This window comes from Pelmatolapia mariae, linkage group LG9, assembly GCF_036321145.2.
Source record: "Pelmatolapia mariae isolate MD_Pm_ZW linkage group LG9, Pm_UMD_F_2, whole genome shotgun sequence".
Taxonomy (NCBI): Eukaryota; Metazoa; Chordata; class Actinopteri; order Cichliformes; family Cichlidae; genus Pelmatolapia; species Pelmatolapia mariae.
In genome coordinates, this window is record NC_086235.1 from 3,822,667 (window position 1) to 3,848,205 (window position 25,539).

General features: G+C 41.1%; 2 protein-coding genes across 4 annotated transcripts in view; one reads left to right on the plus strand and one right to left on the minus strand.

Annotated features, from left to right (window-relative positions):
- Positions 1-2,823: 2,823 nt before the first annotated feature.
- LOC134634819 (gastrula zinc finger protein XlCGF46.1-like) lies at positions 2,824-11,005 on the minus strand. 2 transcript variants are annotated; one of them, XM_063484222.1, is made up of 4 exons: positions 10,800-11,005; positions 8,107-8,237; positions 6,020-7,219; positions 2,824-4,468 (listed from the first exon to the last, which is right to left on the minus strand). In XM_063484222.1, exons 2-4 carry the CDS (start codon positions 8,155-8,157, stop codon positions 4,106-4,108), a joined length of 1,614 nt encoding a protein of 537 aa, XP_063340292.1. In that variant the 5' UTR covers positions 8,158-8,237; positions 10,800-11,005; the 3' UTR covers positions 2,824-4,105. The 2 variants fall into 2 exon arrangements, with proteins under 2 accessions (XP_063340292.1, XP_063340293.1); XM_063484223.1 differs by having other exon boundaries at positions 6,020-7,926; positions 10,800-11,004.
- A 4,935-nt stretch (positions 11,006-15,940) lies between these two features.
- LOC134634828 (sodium channel protein type 2 subunit alpha-like) overlaps positions 15,941-25,539 on the plus strand; it is a 57,623-nt gene continuing 48,024 nt past the window's right edge. Inside the window, exon 1 of one of the 2 annotated variants that reach the window (XM_063484246.1) lies at positions 15,941-16,533. The gene's annotated coding sequence lies outside the window, so the exon portion shown is untranslated. Of the gene's footprint in view, positions 16,534-16,708; positions 16,817-25,539 lie in introns of those variants that run through there. The other variant, XM_063484247.1, reaches the window with a different exon arrangement.

Sequence of the window (25,539 nt, forward strand, 5' to 3'; positions counted from 1 at the left end):
TTTACAGCTGGTGTGTTTAGGACATCGAAATTATACATCTTGTAATGTGTTGCACAAATCTGCACAATAAACATAAAAACCTTGCATCTACAACATGTGGCCTGAAAAACGTGGTATTTTTATTTAGACCTCTATCCGTGTTACAGCTGTTTTGCTTTTAATAACTGAACTGAGAACGCAGACTCATGTGGAAAGAATTCGGAAAAAAAAACCCAACTCCTTTTTTATTCTGGTGGTTCTGTCTTTTGTTGATATGCATTTACTTGAATGCAGAAAAAACACTTTTTGTGTCTTAGAGAAAAAAAAGACATCACTCCAAACTTCAAGCAGGACTTACATCCTTTGACAGAGAAAATACTTTAAAGGCTAAATAGTCACACATTGTTAGTATATATTTGTCTTCAGTTGGAGAAGAATGATGAAAATACTTCAGTCTAAATCAGTCTGTCCAACATCAGCTTTCAACAGAAATCAGTTGAAAGCTGATCTCAGCCTCACTGAGAATTTCCTTCAGGTTCGTGCTCCTTTGTCAGCATTGCAGATTGTCCAGTAGACAAGAACACCAACCAACGCAAGAAGACGACGCGGGGCTGAGCCCGACCTTGGAATATCAGCGGTACATGACAAACCCGGACGAGTTTGAGTCCAGATAAAACCCTTAAAAACACTTCAGATATACTGTGTTAGCTGCTCTTGGTCAAAAGTCCAGCAATACTCTAATAATATAATAACAGAGCCTAATGCATAAACAAGCAGGCAGCATGTTACAGCTGAACCCTCCCTTTGGTCTCAGTCGGTGCTGTAATGCCCGATGTGGCTCTTACAGATGTTCTACAGAGATACTGTGGCTGGATTTGATCAGAAAGCAGCCGTGTGCAGAAAAAGACCCTCTGATAAATATTGGTATAGCATATAGTAAATACTTCTAAGTGCGAGGTCTGGATCTACTTCTTAATCATGCATGAACCCCTCAGCAGCTTTAGTGGTTTAGTAGGTGTTTCCACTGATTTATGCCGGACTCAGACGATGGCAGCTGTGTCACCGGTTTAAAGAGTTTTAGAGGCACAGAGAGCAGCTGCAGCAAAGCTGTGACACTGAGAGGCTTCAACTGGTGATGGGCCAATAAATGAAAATGATAGCAGTGACTAACAACCTTCAGCTACCAATAATCAGACTCACTTTCAGTCGGTGCTTGCTCAGCCCTTTGTCCACTGATCGTGGACAGAATTTGTATATGGAGTAGTGCTAGCAGCGTTAATCTCGTTAACGCCATAACTGCATTAACGCAGCAAATCACCGTTAACGAGTTATCGCGGATCGCCCCATGCGTGGGGCTGCACGGCGTCAACACGTTAGTGTGGTTAGCTTGTTAACGGAGATTTGCTGCGTTAATGCAGTTATGGCGTTAACGTCATTTTAACGAGATTAACACTGACAGCACTAATGTGGAGCAAAGGTGCAGGGGCAGCACACTTCAGTGGTCTCAGGATCAGTTCTTTGTTTCTGGTGGATGATGAGGTCCTCCTGGCTTCATCAAATAATGACCTCTGACTCCTGCAGAGATGAGAATTAGCACCTCTGAGTCACGACTTTGAGGGTGCGTTAACCAGCAAGTTCTGGGAAAATGACATGTACTGTAATCTTGTTCTTTATATGATAGACATGAGGCTAAAAGCCATGCAATTTGAGGGAAATTAATGAAACTGTGTCCCATTTCAGGGGAAGAACCCTCAAGAGTCCAAGATGGACATCAATTACATTTTTTCTTTAAAGTGACTTTTTTAAACTTAAGATGCTGAAGCTGTGTCTTCATAATTAAGATGAGTGAAGCTTTATTGAAGTGTCTGAAGCCGCGTGTAGGACGCTTCCCGCCTGCTCCATTTCAAGGTCGACTTTCACAGTGTTTCCAGCTGTGCGCAGCAGAGCAGGAGAAAAAAAAACCCTCAACAGCTGGATGAGTGCCCTGCACAGGTAAGCCTCACTGAAGTGAAATCCTTGTGCAAAAATAAACTCCAACAAACTAGTCCATCTGCTGAAGCTGCTGGATCAGGACTTTCAGCTTCACCTGGAGAAACACTCCAGCCATCATTTACAGAATGAATTTTTGATCTGAATTCAGACATGACAAAAGTGATGAGTCACCAGCTTTATTATTGCTGTTTATCATTATCATTATTGCTGCTTTCTGATTTTAAATCTACAAACGTGTCAGCGTGATGTCATGATTGTTTCCTGGTCTGGCTGTTTGGGTCTCTTTGGCATCATAACGATCTCTCATAGATTTCTATTCACACATATTACGTCTGTAGTATTCTGCTGTTTTTACTCCTCCCCCTTTAAGTCAGCTTTCTTATGATTGGCTGTTTGAGATGTGTCCTGATGCATGCTCAATCATCCAGATAAGAAAATCCCATGAAGTTGATTCTGTGGATCTGGACTTAGTGTTTTCAGACTGAAGAAATCACTTGGATGAGTGACGAAACATTTCTCCCACTGAAAACGCCCGGCCAGATGAACAGACTCAACTTTTGTGTGTTTAAAGTGTTTAAAGTCTGAGCCTTTGGCTCACAGGGAGTATGTGTACATGTAGCATCTGTCACTGTAATATACATAAGACAAAAAACAAAAATTATAATAATTCCACATTTATATTAAAGCTGATTAAATATCAAATATCCTACACAGGCTAGAAAAAATATAAGGCAGAACATTTTATATATATATATATATATATATATATATATATATATATATATATATATATATATATATATATATATATATATATATATATATATATATATATATATATAAATACTCCAGAAGCAGCTTCATCAGATCGCGGAGCAGATTTGTTTGTCTGAAACAAATTCTGTGAAACCTGATCCCTGTTTTGTTTGGGGAACCAGACAAGGTCTTCCTGCTGTTTCAGCTGCACTGTGTGTCGTCCTGTGTTCTCACAGATGATTGGAAATGATCTTCTGCTCTGCACAATCATGCTGATGTTTGCATAGAGAAGATAATGAAGCAGGGCTCTAGAGTGCGACAAATTTGGTTGCAAATGCGACCAAATTTTTCAATGGTGCAACAAAAAAATAAAATAAAATCCTAGTTCGCACCAGTGCAACCAACTTTTCGAGTAAAATTTAAAAAAAAAAAAAAATCTCCCCAACTCTGAAAGTCTCCATGTGCTCAACGACACACATTATGCCCCTATCGTGGTCTAAACCAATCAGAGATAGTCAGGGGCAGGACGTCTCTGATTGGCCGTGGTCCAGGTATTCCTGTAATACTTCGTGTGTACATTTGAAAGTGCAGGCAGATAGAGAGAGGTGAGTAGCTTGAATAAAGCAATATCGAATTATTAAATCCTGAATCGACTTTTAAATATAAATATATTTTGCCAGAAACGTCAGAATATCAGGTTAAAGCTCACAAAACTATTTCAACAACCACCAAACAGCAAATGAGAGCAGGTAAATGGATTCCACACAAAGATGTAAACACAGAGCGCGGACCAAACGCATCAGAATCAGCTTTCTCTTTCTCGGCTTTCTGAAAAAGCACAGTGTATCCAGAAAACACATTATATGTGGTGATAAATGCACTGCCCAAGTCGCCCTCTCCCCACTGCCTTTCAGCGGCAGGCAGCAGCAAACAGGTCGTCAGAGGAGGCCGTTGTGATGATTAAGTTTAACATTGTCTACAATATTACCAAAGAGTGCCACAGCACTTTAAGCACCAGCAGTTTTTCAGTAACTCATCTTTCTAGTAGAACTGTGCTCCAAATAAAGAACTTTGTGTTGCCAAGATTGTTAGTTAATCATTTACAAATTAATATTGTCTGTATGGACAGCAATTTTCCCCCCAAAAAAGTGCACACGTAAAACTGCAGTTTTAAGCAATGTGGTTGAAAAATTTGGGTGCGCCTAACTTTTGTGCTGGTGCACCTAAGAAAAAAAGTTAGGCGCACCAGAGCAACCATGGCAAAAAGTTAGTCTAGAGCCCTGTGAAGTGAATATTGTTGCACGCGGTGAAGCAGTGCATTAGTGATTATGAAACTCTTCCCACGCTGTGATCACGGGTGTCTTCAGCACAGCTGTGTTCACGATGTGTACGATGATGTGAGTACGAGAAGCTTTTCTTCCAGCGTCTGGATATGAATGCTTTCCTCAACGTGGGTTAGTTTATGTTGTCGCAGGCCTTTGGCAGACGTGAATGACGTCCCACACTGGTCACAGACGTGCTTTTTAGTCCTGTGGAGAAGTTCGTGGCGTTTTAATGCACTCGGTGTGGGAAAGCCTCTGCCACATTCTTTGCAGTAGTTCAGTTTGTGTCCAGTGTGCATACGCTGGTGTCTTTGTAGAGTTCTTTGGCTGCTGAAGGGTTTTCCACACTGGTCACACTGGTACGGTTTAACGATGGTGTAGTGCTGACAGGGCTCAGCACTGGGTCCACCGTCACCGCTCTGTGTGTGAGATAAAGACACAAAGACTGCGTAAGTCTGGGAATTAATAAAGATCACTTCTGCCAAAAGACCCCTACTGATATTTGTTGAGTGTTTTTTATGTGACAGATAGATGTACTTAGACATGTCACCAGAACCAATACTTATGATGCCATTGGATACCAAAATTCTGAAAATGGGATGGTATTGTTTCTGGATGTACTGTATGCTGCGGGGTGAATGCTTTCAGAACTGAAGGGGGCAGAATAGAGCTACAAATGTTCATCTGTCCTACGTGTTGAAGAAAAAAAGGAAAAACAAAGTCCACAACCACAGGAAAAACTACAAATAGCATAAAAAACTACATGTGGAAAATGGTGACTAGTGCTGCTGCCATAAACTCTCCTTCAAGTCGGAGTCAACTATGAAAGTTTGTATCCAAGGGGATCATGATCGATTCAGAAAAGATAATATACAAACTATGCTACTGTGTGTTTTGGCCCAAGGAAGGAAACTTTCAATTTCAGCAAAAAACCTAAAACTCCAGCATCCAGATCTGTTCAAAGATTAAAGCTGAGTAAGTTTCAGTTCACAGTAATAACGATGCTGAAGTGCACACCACCACTGTGTTTGAGGCAGCTGGTACTACTGTTGACATCAACTTTGTTCCAAAGTCTAAAACACTCATGCGCTCATGGTAAATGCTTATACTAATGTAATGTAACTTTGTGGTTCTTTAGGAGCCATATATTTTATGAGGTGGTACTCACTGTGAAAAGTTTTAGAACCACTGGCCTAGGCCTTCTTTATGTAGAGTAATAATTATTTTTTTTAATATCCTCAGAGAATACTTTCCTATGATGTGGCATGTTAAACTTTCAGTGACCAGTATGAGAGAGTATGAGACCAATAACATCAAATTCAACACACCTGTTTTCATTTGCACCTGATACCTTGTAAAGCTAATGTGTCACATGACACCACGGAGAGAAATGGCTAATTGGGCACAATTCTGACATTTTCACTTAGGGGTGTACTCACATTACTTAGGCAATAATGGCTGTGTTCTGAGTTATTTAAAGAGAACTGCAAATTTACACTGTTATACAAGCTGCACACGGACTACTTTATGTTGTATCAAAGTGTCATATGAAAAGATATATCAAAATATTTACAAAAATGTGAGAGGTGTACTCACTTTTGTGTGATACTCTATAGTGTCATTGACTTTATGTCATTGATTAGTTAGGTACTAAATTCCAGATAACTTTTACAAAGTTTAAGACATTTTTCATTTTGTTTTACACATCCAAACTTCTTCAGTATGAAGAGACAGCTGGCACTGGAACAGTACTCTGTATATCCAGATACAAACACTCAAACTATCAGTTGGTATTGTATTAGAAGTGGACAAAGTTGGACTGGTGAAATTTGACCTCAGCTGAGAGGCTGAGAATTTTGCCTCTCAGCTGACACAAGTGTTTCAATCTAAAAGACGAGCTTCACAGAGCAGATCTAATGACTTTCTTGTTTTGAACATTCCCAAATTGAAACTACACTAACTAAACTTACCTCACACTGACTGCACTTGAACGGCCTCTCCCTGGTGTGGATCTGTTGGTGTCGTTTTAGGACATCCGAAGACTTAAACGTCTTTTCACACTGGTCACACTTGTATGGTCTCTCCCCAGTGTGGTTTCTCTGGTGGACTCTCAGATCACTAATGCGTCTGTAGGCTTTCCCACACTCATCACAGCGGTGTGGTCTATCTCCAGTATGGGTAATTTCGTGGGCTTTTAAGTGGGAGTACTGCACGAAAGGTTTCCCACATTGCTCACAGCAGTACACGTCCTCCCCGGTGTGCATGCGTTGGTGTGTTCTTAGAGTCTTTTGCAGGCTGAAAGCTTTTCCACAGAAGTCACAGTTATATGGTTTACTTCCAGAGTGGGTGCGCTGATGGGTAACCAGGTTCCCCTTACAAGTGAAATCCTTCCCACACTGATCACACCTGTAGGGTTTAAGTCCGCTGTGGGTGAGCTGATGTGTCTTTAAGTTGTCCATTCGAGTAAAAGACTTCCCACACAAGTCACAGCTGAACAGCTTAACTCCAGTGTGGATCAGCTGATGAGTTTTTAAGTGATCCAACCGGATAAAAGACTTTCCACACAGGTCACATCTGAAGAGTTTGACTCCAGTGTGGATCAGTTTATGAGCTTTTAACTCGCCCATCCGGGTAAAGGCCTTCCCACACTGATCACAGCTGAATGCTTTAACCCCCGTGTGGATGAGGTGGTGTCTTTTTAGCTCCCCCATGAATTTAAAAGCCTTTCCACACTGATCACAGCTGAATGGCCTAACTTCCGTGTGGATGTATTTGTGGGTCCTGAGATGTTTTGTGGTGGGAAAATTCTTCCCACACTCATCACACTTGTATGGTTTCAGCCCACTGTGGAGGAGTCGGTGCGCTTTTAAGTTGTCCATTCGATAAAAAGACTTGTCACACAGGTCGCAGCTGAACAGTTTAATTCCAGTGTGGATCACCTGATGTGCTTTTAACTGACCCATCCGAGTGAAAGACTTTCCACACTGCTCACATATGAACTGCTTAACTCCTGTGTGGATCAGCTGATGTGTTTTAAAATGCCCGATCCGAGCAAAAGTCTTTCCACACACGTCACATCTGTGAGATTTATCTCCACTTCCGGTTGCTGTGAAGGACTTGTCAGCTTCCTGACAGGAGTCAGGTTTTGATCCATCTTCATCTTTTTCCTCCTGCAGTAACCCAAAACAAAAAGCAGGCAGTCAGTGAAATGCAGAGATGGAGTAAACTTACACTACAAAGTCTTTAAGTTTTAAAAATTGAAGTTTAAATAAATTCAAGAATCTGCTGTTGTGTTAGGAGTTCTCAGATAAATAAACAGATCAGATATCGAAGGGAAATATCGACACTGACAGGGACTGGGTAATGTGCTAAGAATGAAAGGATGCCACATTATTTGATAGAAATAAAAATGATCAACCTACAAAGGACTAAATTCAAAGACACCCTGAAAATCAAAGTGAAACAATGATGTGGAAGGCTGGTCCATTTTGCTGACAATGCAGAATGGTACTCAGCAGTTGGTACAGCCCACACGTGCTTGTATGCATGGTTGACAGTGTCGGGGCAGGCTCCTAATGAGATAATGGACGGTGTCCTGGGGGAACTCCTGCAAGATCTAGCCCATGGCATCAGCACCTGCACAGTCTGAGGTGCAACATAAACATAAACAAAACATAACGTCCCAGATGTGCTCTGTTGGATTCTGTCAGGTGAGCGTTGGAGCCAGTCAGTCGTATCAATTCCTTCATCCTCCAGGAAATGCCTGCATGCTCTCACTACCTAAGGCCGGGCACTGACGTTCACCAGGAGGAACCCAGGACCCAGTGTTAGAAACCCTGCCACAGACTGGCGACCTGTCCAAGGTGAACCGTTTGTCCTAAAAACCAAAAGTTACACTGAGACCTTTAATATATTTGCTGTGCTGTTTTTACTGCAGGTATTAAACCATTTTTATTCAGATTTGTTTTGCTTTATTGAATTTTGATTTGAGGATATGTTTTAAAGGGCAGCAGCAGACAGTTAAAACAATAAAATGTTACTGTGAAACTTTTCTTACCTGCTCAGATGGATCCACACACAGTGGCTCACAGTCCTCCTCTTCTTCCATTCCTCCTGTGTAAGACTCTTCTTCTTCTTCTCTATCGGATTCCTCTTCTTCTTCTTCTCCTCTGTCAGACTCGTCTTTTCCTGAGATCAAACAGATCTTTATTAGGCTACCCTCGATTTTCACTGGCCAACCAAAATAGAGACTGAAACCAGATTTGAAGCCAACAATCAGTTTGAACTCAGTCTAATTCAGTTACGACTCATTCAAATGAACCCAAACAGGTTTGATCATGAAGTTAAAAGTCAGGACAAGAGTGAGTGCAGACCGCTGACATCGAAAAATAAAATCTGAACTAATGGCAGGCACTGAACGAGATAGGTTAAATATAAAGTAGAAGTTAGAAGGGACATGCTCTCAGCTCGATTAATGTTATTTCACTTTATCAGCATGACGTAGATCAGCTTATCTGCTAATTGGAAGGTTGTTGGTTTGATCCCTGGCTTTGTCGAACCAACAACCTTTGGCAAAATACTGAATCCCAAGTTGCTCCTGATGCTTCCAGTGTTTGTATTAACGTGTGAGACATGTTGTTGAAAGTGCTTTGAATACTCAGATAACAGATTTCTGCTCTATTTAAGAACCAGTCCTAAGTTATAGTAACTAAAAACTTTAAGAACTAAAGGAAAAAGTCCATTTTATTTCTGAATGAAAAAGAAATTCTGCTTTTAGTTTTACTTGATTTAGGTCTGAAACACTGGGAGACCTCTGAGTCACCAGTTAGCATCCAACATGCATTTCCTTACATCCTGAAGCAGGGCTGGACTGGTAACGTAGCACACCAGCATTTGACCAGTGGGCTGACACACTCGTGGGCCGATTGGTCGATGTAATTCTTTTTTCTTTGTCATAATCATACACACTACAGTCTGGGCTGAAAGCCTGCTGCGCATCGGCCCGACAAGCACCGACAGTAGCCTATTGGTTCCTTTTTGATTACTGACACTGGATTGCCCAATCAAATTTCTGAACATGACCAGTCACCCTACCTTCCCTGAGTGGTGCACCTTGTAGAACAGAGACTAGTGTTGAAGAAGTGGTTGATACAGATGGACAAAGAAAAAAAGATGGAGTTGAAAAGCTAAGAGAGAAAATGAAACTAGAAGTAAAAGCATCAAATTAACCGACATGTTTGCAGCTGCACCGTCAACAGCAGTACCAACAACAACTGACACAAAGCCCTCACATTCACAAGACACTGTTGTAGCAAGCATTAGCCATGAACAATTTACCAACCTGATTAAAACTATAAGTCTATATCAATAATCAAATAAAATTAAACATATATGTGTAATACATATTAGTGATCACGGTGGGCCTCCAGGGACTAGACCAGCCCTGTCCTGATGAAATATGAAAAACCTCCGAAAATCCATAAATGTTACCCAAAGACGGTGTGAATCAGTAGAGGCTGTTTTAGGGGTAAATAAATGGAAATATTATCACAAAAAAAAGGCATAACACAACATGTCCAGGCACTAAGGCGAAGTTTGGAAGAGTAAAGCAAGGCCTTGATTTCCCTGGGCTAATGACATTAAACAGATACCAACATCATCTTCAGTGATACAAAGATGCCAACAGAGCCATTATGGCTTCACCACGACAGGTGTGCAACACTAAGGATGGGCATTTTCTTCAGTCTGTGCAGGAAATGGTGAGGGCGTGACCCCAGACACACACAGCTCTCCAATAGGCTGATAAATCATATTTCTAACCATAACAGTGCAGATCTGTAAGAACTCACACATTAAAACAGGACACATACACTGACGCCACAGTACTTTCAAAAAGCACCGTCACTGATGAAAGACAACAACTCTAGATGAACTTGAGACACTCAGTGACCCCGACTATAAAAACTATGAGAAGCCTGAGTCTTTATGAAGATTAGGGAAACTGGTGGCCTTAAATCCAGTGTGCCTTGGTTTGCATTTCACTGAAACACTGGAGAAGAATTTAATGTCTGTATTCTTCATCGGCTGAAATTCACTCAGGTGGTCATGATTGTGATATCCTGAGTGAAAAACGTGCCGATTGGGATTATGGAGGAATTTCGAAAGCTATGGAGACATACCAGGTTCATTTTTTAGCCCAAAGTGGTCTTATGTGTTAATAAGCTGTTAACTGTGTGTAATTTACCTTATTGCCAGGTGTGAGGTGTATATGTTTGTGACTAAATGATCAGTTTCTGAATGTGTGAGTTCATCAAAGGGAAAATATTGCTGAACAGATTGATACATCTTACATAATCCGATTGTTACAATTACAAACTAAACCTTGTAAACAATGAATCACACACACACACACACACACCTTTGTCCTGCACCTGTGAGCTGGGGATGTTAGTGATGTGGTGGGGATGTGAGCAGCAGCTCTGATGCCTCTCAGAGGTAATCAGTGTGTGAGTTGCACGGCTGCTGGAAACAGGTTATCACAGTAACTCAGTCCAGAGGTCAGCGCTGACCTTCAGCCTCTGCTAACAGGCTAAGCTAAGTCCAGCCACAAAACAGCTGCTGTGCTTCGGCTGCTCGTTTCCTCTTACTCGGGTCAAACTGTCAGGAGACACCGAGGAAAGAAGCACCGCGAAAGAGATAAGGAGCCGATCCGAAGCCACACCGGATCCAGACTAACGTCAGCTCGGTTACCTTTAGAAGACCCCAGGCCATAAACCGAGACCAGCTCCACGATGAAGCTCCAGCAATTTCCCCGGTGTTCAGATCAGACCCTCCGGGATGAAGTGCGTCTCAAAGCGGCGGAGACGAGCGGGCAGACTGCGTGTGTGTGTCTGAAGGGCCTGCAGTCTATGGCGGACACACAGCTGCAGGAAACTCGGACACTTTCCAGCATCCTTCATCCTAACAGGAAGTCACAGAAACACTCACATCCGGTTACAGCTGATCAGTACTGCGCACAATTCAGTCAGTACAGCAGGCAGCCTCTACATGTCCGAAGGTTCAAGACATAAATCAAACGAGCTGACGGGGTAAAATCTAATAACTTTATTTATTTATTGTCGCAGGAGTGTGATGGCGGGTTATGACTACTGAAAGTTAAAAATATATATTTTAAAAACAAGAAAAAAAAACTGTCAAAGTTTTCGAGATTAAATTTGGAAGGATAAAGACAAAGCTTCGGCTCGTCTTACATTTTCATAATTGTACAGTGGGTTTATGGCCAGCGAATGAACGAATGAATCAATAAATCAATCAATCAATCAATAAGGGGCTGGGGGAGGAGGTGGAGGTAAAATTCCGAAGAAAACCTCGAAATTTTCCATAAAGTGAAAAGTGACACTACTTCACTTTATGTTACGTTAGAATGAAATCGATCCCACGCATGTAATAACATACATGCAGTTATAACTGTGCTCTCATGCAGTGTCGCCAGCACGCAGCGACCTCCATGGCATAGAAGATGATAACAGAATGATTTGAGATCTCTTATTGACTTCAGTCTGTGTGAATATATTCCCACCTTAACTCTGAAAACTGAACGAATGGTAACTGGACACAGAGATTTATTTATTTGTTGTTAATTGTAAGTTGGTTTTCCTTCTTCCGTGAATATTTTAATACAAAGTTTGTGTTTCATCTCATTTCACCTCAGTGTACTAGCCTGTATTTGAAGGTAAAGGGGTGAACTGTTTATATTAAATCCAGTCGTCCACTAGATGGAGACAAATAAACATAGATGAATGCGGACACTGGTTTAGTGAGTGTAGGTTAAATGTAATATTACATATGGGATATATTTTAACATAAAGGAAAATCATGCCAGATGATAGAGTTTGGACTCAGACATGATGATGATGTATAAAGTAAACAGATGAGTCAATATAATCTGGAAAAACTGGTTTCAAGTTCAGTTCTTTTAAAGATGAAACCAAATTTTTCTGCACTAGACAGGTGCAGGTGCACAGTGCAGACCCGTCTCACAGGAAAACATGAAGAAATCATGAAGTTTCATGTAGTTTTTGGTTCACACAGACATGAAATGTGGCCATTTATACGACAGGGAAATAGTTTTGTATTATCTCTGGTTTTCAGATCTTTGACGTGATTGTTTCAGTCTGACTGATGCTCTGGTTGGAACGAATCCACATTTACGAGACTGGAGATCTGTCCTGTGCATCTAAACAGGCTCCACTTCATCCCGGGGATTACATCGATACACCCATCAGGAGCTGGTTAGAACCCCTGAGGAGGACGGTGTTTGCAGAGAAGCAAGCCTAGATGTTGCATGTGCACAGAAACATCTGTATTATAACAGGGCTGGACTTTTTTAAATTAAACAAACTATCTGCATGTCTGTGTGAGCAGCATGAAGGCTCTTGTTTTCTCTCTGAGAAGATGTCCTGTTGCTGCAGAAAGCTTTCATCCTTTTTGTGCTTCACCTTATTGAATTTAAAATAAATCAATTTCAAGATTCTTACAGACACTTAAACCTCTTAAACCTGATTAAAAGTATGATATGATATCTATCTATCTATCTATATGCACACACACACACACACACACACACACATATATATATATATATATATATATATATATATATATATATATATATATATATATATATATATATATACATACACTGCATATTTAGTAACTACTTGTGCATCCTTTATTTAATCCAGCATCTTTGCACTCTGCACCATAAACATGCTGTGTGTCTTGTTATTATGCTGATGTCATGTTGTTAGTATTTTTCTGTTTTGTAGACTGAGGGCCAAGAAATAGCCGGAGCCATATTCCCTGCATGCTGACACATACTTGTTTAATGAAGCTAATTCTGATGGAAGACCTCTCAATATGCATCTCTATCCTTTCACCCAAAGAGGGCGCTGTAGTTTAATATTTAGCCAAACAGGAGACATCTCCTCACCTGTATTCACCTCACTGCAGTAAAAAAACAACAAGAACCCAGGTTCCTGGTTCCAATCAAACAGAAACTGAAGCCTAAAAGTGAAAGAAACAGCAGCAGGTCAGGCGTCTGGAGCTGTGGGAGTCAAACCTGTGACCTGCAGCCTTGGAGGACTCCTGTTATTGGTCCTCTGCTCAGAGCTTTTTCTGTGTTTCTTAAACCAGTTAAAGAGGATCTTTAAAAGAAGTGAAAAGTTGTTCGCAGTGAGGACTGATCAGTGACGCTCGAGGACTTTTACAGAGAGTTAAGCAGACATGACGTTTCATTTTTCATATTCCTGTCTGAAGAACTGCAAAAATGTGACTTCTATAGTTATGGTGTAAATATAGAAAGGGTGCTGGATTCATTTCTTGCCCCCTTCACCACAGTGTTATATTAATATCACAGCTGCAGATGTTTAAGGCCGACCTTATTTTAAATACTTCATGCTCACTTTCATCTCTAGTGAAACATCATAAAATGTGTGATAACACACACCAGGGGGAGACTCTGATACGCTTCACATTGTGGGCTCGCTGCTAACAGGCGGCATGCTGGGAAATAATGGATCCTGCTGAGAAGTGGACTCAAAGTTATCGGATTGGGGAAAAAAAATCCCAAATAAATAAATAAATGTTGGACTGTTATCATGAAGCGATGATGTGACTCAATCATCTTCATTTTGCTGATTAAAGTTTATGTTTTTTGGAGTTTCTATTCATTTATCATTATGTTATTTTATATTATTTATGTTTATTCTGTTGCTACAATTTTTTGTCATTATTATTAATTTCTCTTTTTTCTTAAATGAAACATTTTTATTGTTTTTTCTTTTTTCCCTTCATTTTACTGTTAGCAGAGATCAACTTCCAGAACATGTTTAAAAATATTATAAATTACATTCCCAACATCAAGTTGTGTTCTTTGGTTGTTACTGTTGTAAAATATTTAGTTTAAATTTACTTTTCCAAATGCCTCAGTGATAGTTTTACTCCTTAGTTTTTATAATGTCAGTGGTTTGGGAACTTTTTGGATGTTTAGAGCAGATATTACAAGTACATAAAATAAAATTATGAACAACAGCCTCCTCAGGCCAGTTGTGTTGACAAACTTAATCTTAAGGTTAGTTTTATAAGGACAATACTGAGTTCTTGTTGTTAGTTTTACTTCGCTGTAATAACCTTTTTGGATCATTGAATGAAACAACTACATGCAGCCACGATTTGATGATCTCGCTTCAATCTCTCACAGCAGACAAGTAAAAACCTACAATCCAAATCCAACTCGTGCATTCTGGGCAGTGTAGTCACACGTGTGTTTGAAACGGTCGTGTTTAACTTTAAATCCTTGATTTTAGCGTGTTGTGATCATGTTTTAGAGATGCAGTCTTTAGAGTTTGAGTCTTGCGGGTGTGTGATGTGTTTCCTTGTGTTTGTGTGGCTGAGAGCTGCTTTACAGTGTATCCACACAGGAATACGCGAGCAGTGATGAGCTGACCAGTCACTGTGGATTATTAACGCAATTCAGCGACTTGTAGCGAAAATGTGTATAATAAGAATTAGTGACGGTGAATTAAACTTTGCTTAACTTCACAGTGAGTGATTGAGAAGATAACAGTTGGACTGAAGGATACTGCTGATTGAGACATGACTTTGCAACAAATACATTAAAGGGTTAGGAACAGCCAACATTAATGAGAGCTACCACCTCCAAATCTGAGGCCAAAGTTCTCAGTCAAAAAACAGTGGAGTGCCCAGTCCAGGTTGGGAAGGAGTTAAATCGTTTTGCGAGTGAAGGAACGAGCTGGAGATTTTCAGGTGGACTGGCATGACATAGGCAATAATGAGGGCGCTGTAACGCTGTGGTGATGAGAGAGCTGTGTGACAGTGAAACTGTGGAATTATGGATCGATCTATGTTCCTATCCTCACCTTCCCAACGTGGAGATGGCAGGGGAGGAGGAGAGCTGGGCATCTCTACCTAGGCCCGACCCCCCGTGACCCAGAACTGCAGGAATGGATCAATCAATGTCAATACGCTGCAGTGACTGACAAGCTGTGATCATAATGCCAGGATTTACTAAATAAATGAGATAAAACCAGAGTTCCTGTAAATGATCCGGTGTATGGAGCATAAAAGCAGGCTCTCTCTCTCCTAACACAAAATGTAAACACCATACTTGCAGGTTTGGCAGGTTTAACAGACCACCAGGACTGAGACTCCTGGGAAGTGTTGATGTTCAAGGTAGTCATTGTTGATAAATGTTGATAAAGCTGGTCTATGGGTCACAAGAAATGAAACAAAGTGTGTAGGACTGAAACTATGTTTGGCTTTTTTATTTGGGCAGCACAGACAGAATTCTATTTTATAAGGAAACATGGTTTTTTTGGTTTTTTTACTGTGCATAAGACAATAAAACTTTGAAACTCATGACTTCATGTTGTGAATGATTAATATAAAGTATATTTCCGTAAAATGTGCGGTGTTTGGGGTACATGTATGTAAAAAAGTCTGTAATATTTTTTAGTTCATTTTTTAGCATAAAGTATATTTAAGTTAGAATTACACAGCACACTTCTAGTGCTGCACATCATGAACTTCAGCACCATCCGCGTTGAACTGTCAGGTGTACAGAGGGTATGTCTGCTCTCCCGGAGCAGATAAACTGCATTAATACATCGTAGCCGATACTCTCATGCGTGGAGTTTCTGCCCTCGGTCACCACGGAGCGAGACAAACGGGAATTGGGGCGTAACCTCGCGATAATCCACTCCCTCTCTATCTCCCCTTTCCCAACTCGCTCCCTCTCTCTCTCAGTGCTTGGGGGCAATCAAGCGGCGGGGATGATGGGAGTCCGGCCGGTCAGCCCTGCCAGCCTACCGACGCACCTAAACGCAGCCCAGCACTCCGCTGTGACGGCTCAACTTCTCTGTGTTCCTCTTCCCAGAATCCACCCAGAGAAACAGTAAAACCAGCAGTTGGAGCCCACGCGGGACTTTATTGGAAGCACGCGCTCCTTTGCTTTTTAATGATCACACCTGAAAAGGATAAAAAAAAATTTCTGTTTTTAAAATCTGCTTTCGTGATTCGGACCAGGGCTCTGTTCAGGATTAAAGGGGAGCAGATGAAGAGCTGAAGCCGCTCCAGGAGGATTAAGAAGTTGGGGAGATGCTGGAGGAAGCGGAGCAGGCGGAGTGAGGGAGCCCGGTGCGCACTTTCTCCTCCCCGGCTGGACTGAAGCGCTACAGTCCGCTCCTCTTTGCGCTGCTGGAGGCGCGCGCAGGGGACACTTGCTCATTTATCTCAGCTTCATCTTCATCATCACTTTCCCTGGATTAACAAAACAAGCGAAGAAGAGCTCAGAGATTTCACTCCACGCACTCCGCGGAGTTTTCCTGTGTGGATGGGGTTCGAGCGGCGCGGCGGGGATGGTGTGAAATAAAGCAGCAGTTTTTTAAACGCAGGAGTTTCACATGTGAGTATCTCCTTTTCTTCTTAAAGCTCGGGAATGTTCCTGAACGATTGAACTTTGACCTTTCCAGCTGATCCTGGCGATTCCAAACACCTGCGACACGCCGCGCGCGCTCCTGGTATCAGCCGTTTATTTCCCCCGTGAGCGCGTACACGAAGCAACTTTAATCAGACCGGAGAGTGTTCGGGTGCGTTTAGAGGGCCCAACTCGTTAAAACGTCCCAGCCTCTTAATTTATTTACTCCCCTGCAAAGAATGACCCACGCGCGCGTTCCTGGAGTTTAAAGGTAATTGAATCTCCCCCACCTGCCTCAAAGCTCCCATTTGCACCCATTTCCACGCAAATTTGGTTTTTTCTTATGACGCGAAGGTCAGCCCCGAAAACTCAGTTTGCAGTAGATGTCAGAGCGCTTCACCCTCCTCCACTTCCCCTTCTGCTCCGCTGCTTTGAGCCACTTTCGCCCTCCAGAGACTCCGCTCCCCCTGTTCCTATGCAACCCCGCTCCTTCCCGACCGTGCCGAGCCGAGCACACCCGTGCCACCACTTTCCATTAATTAAGCGGCTTTGTTTATGTGAGAGGAGGCTCATTTGGGGGCCGTGCTGGTGGCTGCTGGTTGTCATATTTACGTCTTTGTGATATTCCAATAACACCACTGAGACGCGAAGTGCGTCAGTCTGACCTTTCTGCCACTTTTTCCTCCAAGAATCTTTTGATTTGTGTTGTGAAACGCATAAAAGAATCCCGCAGATATGAGGACTTGTTAGAGGGCTTACATGTATGACACAGATTAGAACTCTGAGTGTCTGGTACATGTACTTGATGTCCTCGATGCTCACACCGGACTTTCTTATATCGCTGTAATATTTAAATGGCACTGGAGGTGTGTGTTTGGCGCTGAGTAATGAGTTTACAGACGGAAATGGCACCAGAAGTGTTGTTTATTCATTTTATTTTAATGGAGCCGTTGATTTGCTACACGCTCATAGAGAGAAACACGGCTACAGTGTAAGTCATTTTCTGTCCCTACAGGTACAGTCACCATAAATGTCCCCAACAGAGCTCATTATTAGTCCTCCGGGCCTGAAAAGGTGCGCAGTTGTTCCCAAAAGCTTCATATTTGCACCGTTTATTCCAAGATTTCCAGGAGAGCGTTTTTGCTCAAAATAGCTGGTCAAATATTAACTTCAGTTTTCAATTTGTTTATTTGAGATTTTCTTTAATAATCTGACATGCCTCATTCGGTGTCTGTACAGAGGTTTGTAAGGTTGCCTCACAGCGAGAAAGTTCTGGGTTTGAGCCTTCGTGGGCGTTTTGTTCTCTCTGTGTCTCCATGTGAGAACTCAAAGGTGTTCTCCAGAGGTTTAGAACAGCACTGGTTCTTCTAGATGTATTCTGACAAGTTCATCCTGTACCTGTCTTGCATATCAGAAAAGAAACAAGGTTTAAGTTTCTTTTCATCATCGCACTATGAGAAATTTGTTTTACAGCAAGAATTCCCATTATAACAAGAAATACAACAGAAACTAATTACAGGAAATGGAAGAATTTCTACCAAGTAAGCAAAAAAGAGCAAACGTGCTAGAGTAGAGACAGAAATACAAGCAAAGTCCTGTTTTCCATCAAGCATATCAATAACACTCAGAAGAAACGAGACATGGAGGGTTTCAGTGAGGGTAAAAACTCAAACTGTCCAGCAGTCGGTGGTTCAGACCAGCTCTGACTCTCTGTTCTTACAAATCCTTCAGTTTTAACTGCTTATTTATTAAAAGCTTTTGTTGTTTATTTAGGGTGGGATTTCTCCATTCTCCCCACACAGCCAAACACAATCTGCTGATTCTCCACTGGCTTTAAGCACTCAAAAAATGAAATTGGGTGGTTGTTACATGTACAAGATTCAAACTTGTAATTTGAACTAAATAATTTCATGTTTCTATGGTGAACGTAATTAAATCATGTAGCATCTGCATGAATTTCAGCAACTTAATTTGAATCATGTCATCTCAACAAGAACAATCTACTAAGAATGGTTAGTTGCCTGGACTCACGAAATTCACAAGATCACATTAGATGTCAAACTGCAGGAAAATCGCTGGAGTTTTAAGAGGCAGACAACTACACCCACACCACGTGTTTAACCTGTCAAGGACAAAAACGTACAGAAAATTCTGCATCAAGCCTTGTAATCATAGCTTTCCTAGTTTTAAGCGTGGATTGACAGCTTGGTGGCGGGATGGTTGGTGCTGTTGCCTCACAGCAAGAAGGGCCTGGGTTCAAATCCACAATCTGGCTGGTTTGCAGTGTGTAATTAGAGTTAGATTAATTGGTGATTCTAAATTACCTATGAATGTAAGTGCAAATGGTTGTTTGTCTCTATGAAATCATCAACCCCCATACTGGTTCATTAAGCAAGACTAGCAGTAATTGCCTTGATTAACAAAGTAGTTGTTCAAACAACAAGATTTCATTGTGTTTTCCTAAAGTTTTTAACTTGTGTAGAATGAATTAAAACAAATTTCACTCTACATACTTAAATAAATCACTTCAAGTCAATGTAAGTATACTACGTTGATCCAACGTAATCTGATTACATTAACCACCAAATGCCAAATGTGTTGGTTTGACATGGTGAAAAATGGCTTATTGTACTTGGTTAAATCACGTGGAAAAAGGTGCCATGATTAAATTGTGTTCATCCAACAACAGATTTTTTTGAGTGAGTGCAGACATGAGAAAAAGTGTTGAGTTGTCAGACTAGAAATGACTGCGTCATAAATTAATGTGGACCTGGTTTTGCACCTTTTTAACCTCCTGACATCCACCTGGTCACCATAAAACCCCCCCGAGGGCAAGGTTAGGGTTAGGTTGCATTTTAGCCACATGCTACACATGCATAGTTTCAGAAACTGGAAACAGCGGTGTCAAATTCAGTTCCAGGTCCGGGTGGCAGAGAAAAGCGCAGGGCCGCATAATTACGCTTTATAAATTGATTTCAAAATGTCTGCATAAGACACAACGTCCTCAACTGGCCCACAGGAAAAAACAGTGAGCGATGAACTGTGAAGGGAGCCGAACGATGGCTGTTTAGGAAGTTTGACTAATAACAGAAAAATAAAAGATGGTAGTTTGTGCAGTTTGGCTGTAACGGCGGACTCTTCTGCACATAAACAGGAAACTCACCTTCAGAACCTCCTTCACTTTGAGAGCTGAAGCTAATCGACTTTTTATTTCAATTACTATGACAAGATGATCACTGCACAGCTTTGTGTTTTGTCTTTGCTATGCTTGTCGCTCCATATTCCCTCCTCAGCACTCCCTGCAGCTTTAGCTCGCTTTCTTTCTTTCTTTCTTTCTAGTTTTCAAAGTCTCTGAGTAATTGTGATCGTGGTATTGACCAGCATAATTGCAGTTATGGTTTGTGCCCTGACTGAGCTGTTCTGCTTTCACAGAAGCTTTTTAGAGAAATGTTGGTAAACCAGTGCCTAAGAAACACTGATACAGCAAATGAAAATGCACCGATGGCTTTTTTGTGCTGCGGTGTGTGTGTGTGTGTGTGTGTGTGTGTGTGTTGCACTAACTGATCCACAGTCTCACGGCACACCTGCTTCGAGTTACCGTGGGAACCACTGTGAGAACCGCTGTGTAAAGCTGACAAACAGATGCACCTTTAAAGATGCAATAAATGTTTCTGACTTCTAGAAGCAGATTTGAAATCACCTCACAGTGCTGCTGAACACGTGCACCAGGTATCGGTAACGGTTTAGTTTGCTCAAAGGTTCGAGGTCTTTTTTTTTTTTTTTTTCTGAAAGGAACAAACACAGCATCATTTAGAGCTTCAGTGTGTTCATTCAATTCACAAACTTTGACCTTCCACCTTCTGGATGAATCCCTCTCCGTCACAAACACCACCTGGCTGACTCAGATTATAATTCACAGGTCGGCGGCGTGCAGTCTGACTGTTGTCGCCTGGTGATAAAATATCATATAACTCACCTGATAAAGACATGAATGGGTTTATCATCACATGATTTACGTACAGATTCATAAAATTAAAGAAGTGAAGTTAGTTTTATAACGTGAAAGCATGAGAATCAACAGTTTTATCGAGTTAACAGGAAGTGAGTTTAAATTATTAGAAGAATCATTATAAATGATTTGTAATCAACCAATTAACCATTTAGCTTATAAGAAATAAAAAAGGCTAGAAATGTTGTTTCACTTCTTTTATTTTCTTCAGCCACAAAGTTCAGAAACACGACTATATATTTGAGATGTATTACTGCAGATACTTTCTCCACAATTTTCCATCAAAGTCTCAAGTGGTGAACGATAACAATATTTTTAATACTTTAATTGGATGAGTAAATAGATTAGAAGAAAAATGGCAGGTAATTAGCCAGAGTGCTATTTTAACCTCACATCAGGTCTCCTCTCCACTCCACCCCCACCTCTGCGATGTGTCCTTGAGCGGGACGGCAGATGAAAGACTTGCAGCCTAAACGTCATGACCTCTGAGAGGTGAAGTGTTAACAAAGAACCAGGACCAGCTTTTGGACCACATAAACTAAACTCCCCCGGCAGCTTTATCTCGCTCTCAGCTTCAGTGTAGATGTCCTCGTGTGTGCAGAGCTGCTTGGGCCTCTCAGTGCCTGGGGGAAGCTGCAGGCTTGCTGCTTCTGAGACCTTATGGTCAAAAACACTCCATTTCCTTTTTCATTTACATTAGACTTAAAGATCACGAGAATCTGCTGAAAAAGACAGCAAAGTCAAATAAAATGAGAAGCTGCAAAGAAGAAGATTTGTTGGTGGAACAAACGCTGATGGAAGGTCAGAAAAGAATCCTCAGATTGAGGAGCTTCCGGTCACACTGAAGATGCAGTTTCAGTGTCACTTGGATTGCTTCAAAATATGTAAGAAAATAAATAAATAATCTGCAGTCCTGTGATCCCGTTGCCTTCTGGATTCTGGATGGAGTGACGGTTACAGACAGAAGAGGCCATCAGGGGTTATTATACGCTTTACTGGAGCGTTAGGACGGCACCAGTTAGTGTGCTTGCAGAGAGTCTGTGGTCGTGATGTATTCAGCTCCACTCGCTTCTTCATCATGTTTTAGTTCCTGTTTACTGAACAGGATGTCTCAAAGCAACTGGCTTCTGAAGTCGATCCAGGAACGTCTGGGCACTAAGATTAATGAAGATATTTCTGTAAACGACGGCCGTTAGCTGAGGAAAAAATAAAAAATAAAATAAAAGCGGTGTAGCTATTTTTTTGTTTTTTTTTGGAAAGAGCAGCAATATTAAAAAGAAATCTCAACACCTGACAGCCAAGAGTGTGAAACACTTGTTTGGGCTTCAGTGTGCAGAATGATGTGTGCAGCCGGTAAAGGAGTTTAAAACTAATCTGAAAGGCAAGCCTCTCATAACGGGCAGTTTAGACCAGCATGAAGAGGAAACCTGAAACCTGTAATGTGCAAACATGAGAACAGACTGTCAGCGATACAGGGCAGGCCCTGCGTTCAGCAGATAAAGTTTTAAATGAAAATAAGAACCTTTATTTTTATAACACTTTTATAATAAAATCACAGTGTTTTACAAAAACTCACGTAACAGTTTCTAACAATGAATTATAGAACCAATATCAGTTTACAAAGGGTCATGCTTTATAAAATATGATGGATTATTTATAAAAATTAAAATGTAGAGGGATATTATACATATTCATATACTTATTTTTAAGGATTCTCACCAGACAAGTGAAGATTTTAATGAAAAACAGCACAAAGGTCTGCTTTATGTAAATGTTAAGTTGTGGTTAAGGTTTAAATAGTTAAATCATTTAAATATTTGCTGTGTGGCTGGTTTCAGTCAGGCTCTGTGGAGGAGGAGAAAGTTTCACGTCCTACAAATGATTATTTCTTGTCTGGAAATTGTGACTTTGTGGAGAATCAGTTGTATAGACCCAGATGGAGATTAATGTTTACTGATTCTTGTTCCACATTCGGTCTTACTTGACAGTTTGTCTCATTTCAGACATATAAGTCCAGCTTACCTGGACCAGATGTCAGTCATGTCATGGTTTCTGGGCCACATCTGGCTAACTCCACACTAGGGGTGGGCGATATAAACGATATACGATAGAAACGATATAGATTTGGCCAACGATAGAGATTTTGACTATATCGCGATATCGCATGTTGATGATGTCATCAAGCTGCGCCTGTTTTGGTAGAAAGTATCACAGTGGCTACAAGCATTATCATCAGTAAATTATGTTCTCCTGACTGAAGTTTGGCCCGTGTATAGCATCCTGCTATGCGATTGCATTTGTCCCTGACCACCAGAATCCCTCACGTTAACTTTTATCGAGTGGAAAAAAAGTTGCCGTTCATCCTCCAGCTTCACTGTGCTAATGTTATGCTAACATAGCTGTGTCGCTAGCAATCACGTAGCACAACATTATATACCAGGTAGTCCAACTTCGGTAACCCTACAAACGCCACTGCTGTTTAGTGTTTCTGTCTTCACTTATGTTGGAAGTGGTAGCAGAGCTGTACGTTTGAATTAGTTTCAAAAATCTCTCAGTCAGAACATGGTATGAAATGTTTAGGTATAAACTAGCGAGCTAACTTCCTGTTAACTTCTAACTCCGTTAAATTTAATAAATTCTGTTTTCATGGATGCATGGATGTTAAACTTAATTGTTACACCCGATAAAGCAGCAACGCTGATGATTTAATTAAAGATGAAAGAATTTAGACTGTTTTTAACTCTCAGTGTTCGTTTGACTTTGGGACCTGAAGGGGACGGAGTTTTGGACCCAGATTACTCCTCACTACGGCAGCCGTAATGCTCTGACAATCCATCAAGCAGTCCATCAGCAGGCTTACCAAAGTTGTACTAAAACATTTTTTTAACAGATTTCTACACGCCAAAATCGGTTCAAGGTCAGTGAGCACAACCAGAATTCATACATAAGGCACACTCTCGATTTTTGAGAAAATTAAAGGATTTTAAGTGTGCCTTATAGTGTGGAAAATACGTTATACAGAAGAAAAGAATATATCGTGATATATATCGTTATCGTACATGCTTCAAATTATATCGTGATATGAATTTTAGGCCATATCGCCCAGCCCTACTCCACACTCGCTGTAACCCATCACACACCCAAAGTCTTATTTAAGGTCTTATTGGTATAAAATATGTTATATTTGATGAACAGATAAAGCAACTCAATATCAGGAGCTCAGTTCATGAAGAAATGTGAGACTGGCCTATGCTCACTGTAATACCTGCAGATGGCACACATCTCCAGCTGTTTCCAGCTGTTGAATCAGCGCCCCTGATATTCTTATGTAGAAGCCTCTCAGTGTGGTAAAGCTGACAGAAATTTAAATTCCAGATAAAGTCCCGACAGTTTTCTTAGACTTTCACAGGACTTTAGATCTACTTTGTAGACAGAAGCCCCAAAATTCACAAAGTTATCTTTTAAAACAACAAACTAAATATAGAATGACAAAAAGATGTTGAATAACCGATAAATGGCTTTTACTGCTATTTAAACATTCAGCATTTATTGTTGAATAAAATCATAATGAATAATTATTAGTTAAAAATTATTACTATGGTTAGAATTGACTTCTATTAATGAAAAAAACCTTGACTGTAAAAACTTAATAACTTGTGATACAAATTGTGATTTTATTTTGAAACAATGAAATACATTGATTTATCAATAATGATGGGAGCTGAAGTCATGTTTGTGATGGTTGAGATAAAAAAAAAAGATTTGTAAGATGATACGAATGTTGTTTATGGCAGAAGCTTGGAAATGACAGCGTATAAACAGTAAATGCAACCACTGAAAGAATGAAGAAATACCTCAGTAAAAAGCTCAGAATGTGATGTGATGAAACAAAATCCTAAAAAAAAATTGTTATTGTAACAAAATATTACTCTGTAATGTCATAAAAACTGCAATGAAAGCACCACTTCAACAATCACTGTCTTTGCATATTCATATATTTAGGTGTGGTGTGGTGAGGGTGTGGCCTGTGTGCAGGTGCGGTTACAGGTGCAGGGGACCTTTAGAGAGCAGCGGTCAGTTTGCCTCGTCATGGTTACAGCTCCTCCTCAAACAGCCTGTAGCTGCTGTGTCAACACCTCACCGCCGCTCTGCTGCGGTCCCACAACAGGTGTTCGAGTGCTGCACCGCCTGCCTCGCATGCATCACGTGTGTGTGTTTTTTTTTTTGTGTGTGTGTGTGTTTTTGTGTGTGTGTCTGTGCCTACGTGGGTCCGTTCATGTCTGAACCCGTATTTGGTGCGTTTGTGTGTCCGGATGCCTCTCGGTGTGTTTCTGTGTGCGCGCGGTTGAAAAGCCCCACACGGCGTTGTGCTGTTTGTTCAGTGTTGGAGCAGCAGGCCTGACCTTTGCTGAGCAGGAGCTGAGACAACATGAGCTGCTGTTAGCCGGACGAGCTGCACTGCGGCTCTCTGACATCAGTCCTCAGGTTGGAACCAGCTTCCTGCTTATTACCTCCAACCTTTGTGCAGAAAAGGCACTACGGGAAACCCGAGAGCATCTCTATAGCTTTTATGGTCAAGCTTAGAAACCCACCTGACCTCTTACAGTCCACCTCTGAGCATTTGCTTAGCATTCATTTCCTTTGTTGTCTTCCTGCCGTTTGTTTTCATGGCTATTAACTCCCATGAAAGACGTAAATGTTCATGTCGTACCCTCTAAACAAAGCATGAAATGGTCTGGAACGCTGACCACAACTTGTGGTTCCTGGCACTGCCGGCTGATTTCAGCGAAACAAACTTTTCTGAGAATCCAAACTCAGAACGATCACCTGCGCTCCAAGGAAATGACATTCGAACTTGCTTTTCATTTGGTCATATAAAAGCTTTAAGAGTTACACAAAAGTATTCACGGCAGGTCCATCTCAATGTAGCAAATGCACTTTAAAAAGTTTCAGCTTTGCAAACTTTATATTCAAATGTAAAAATG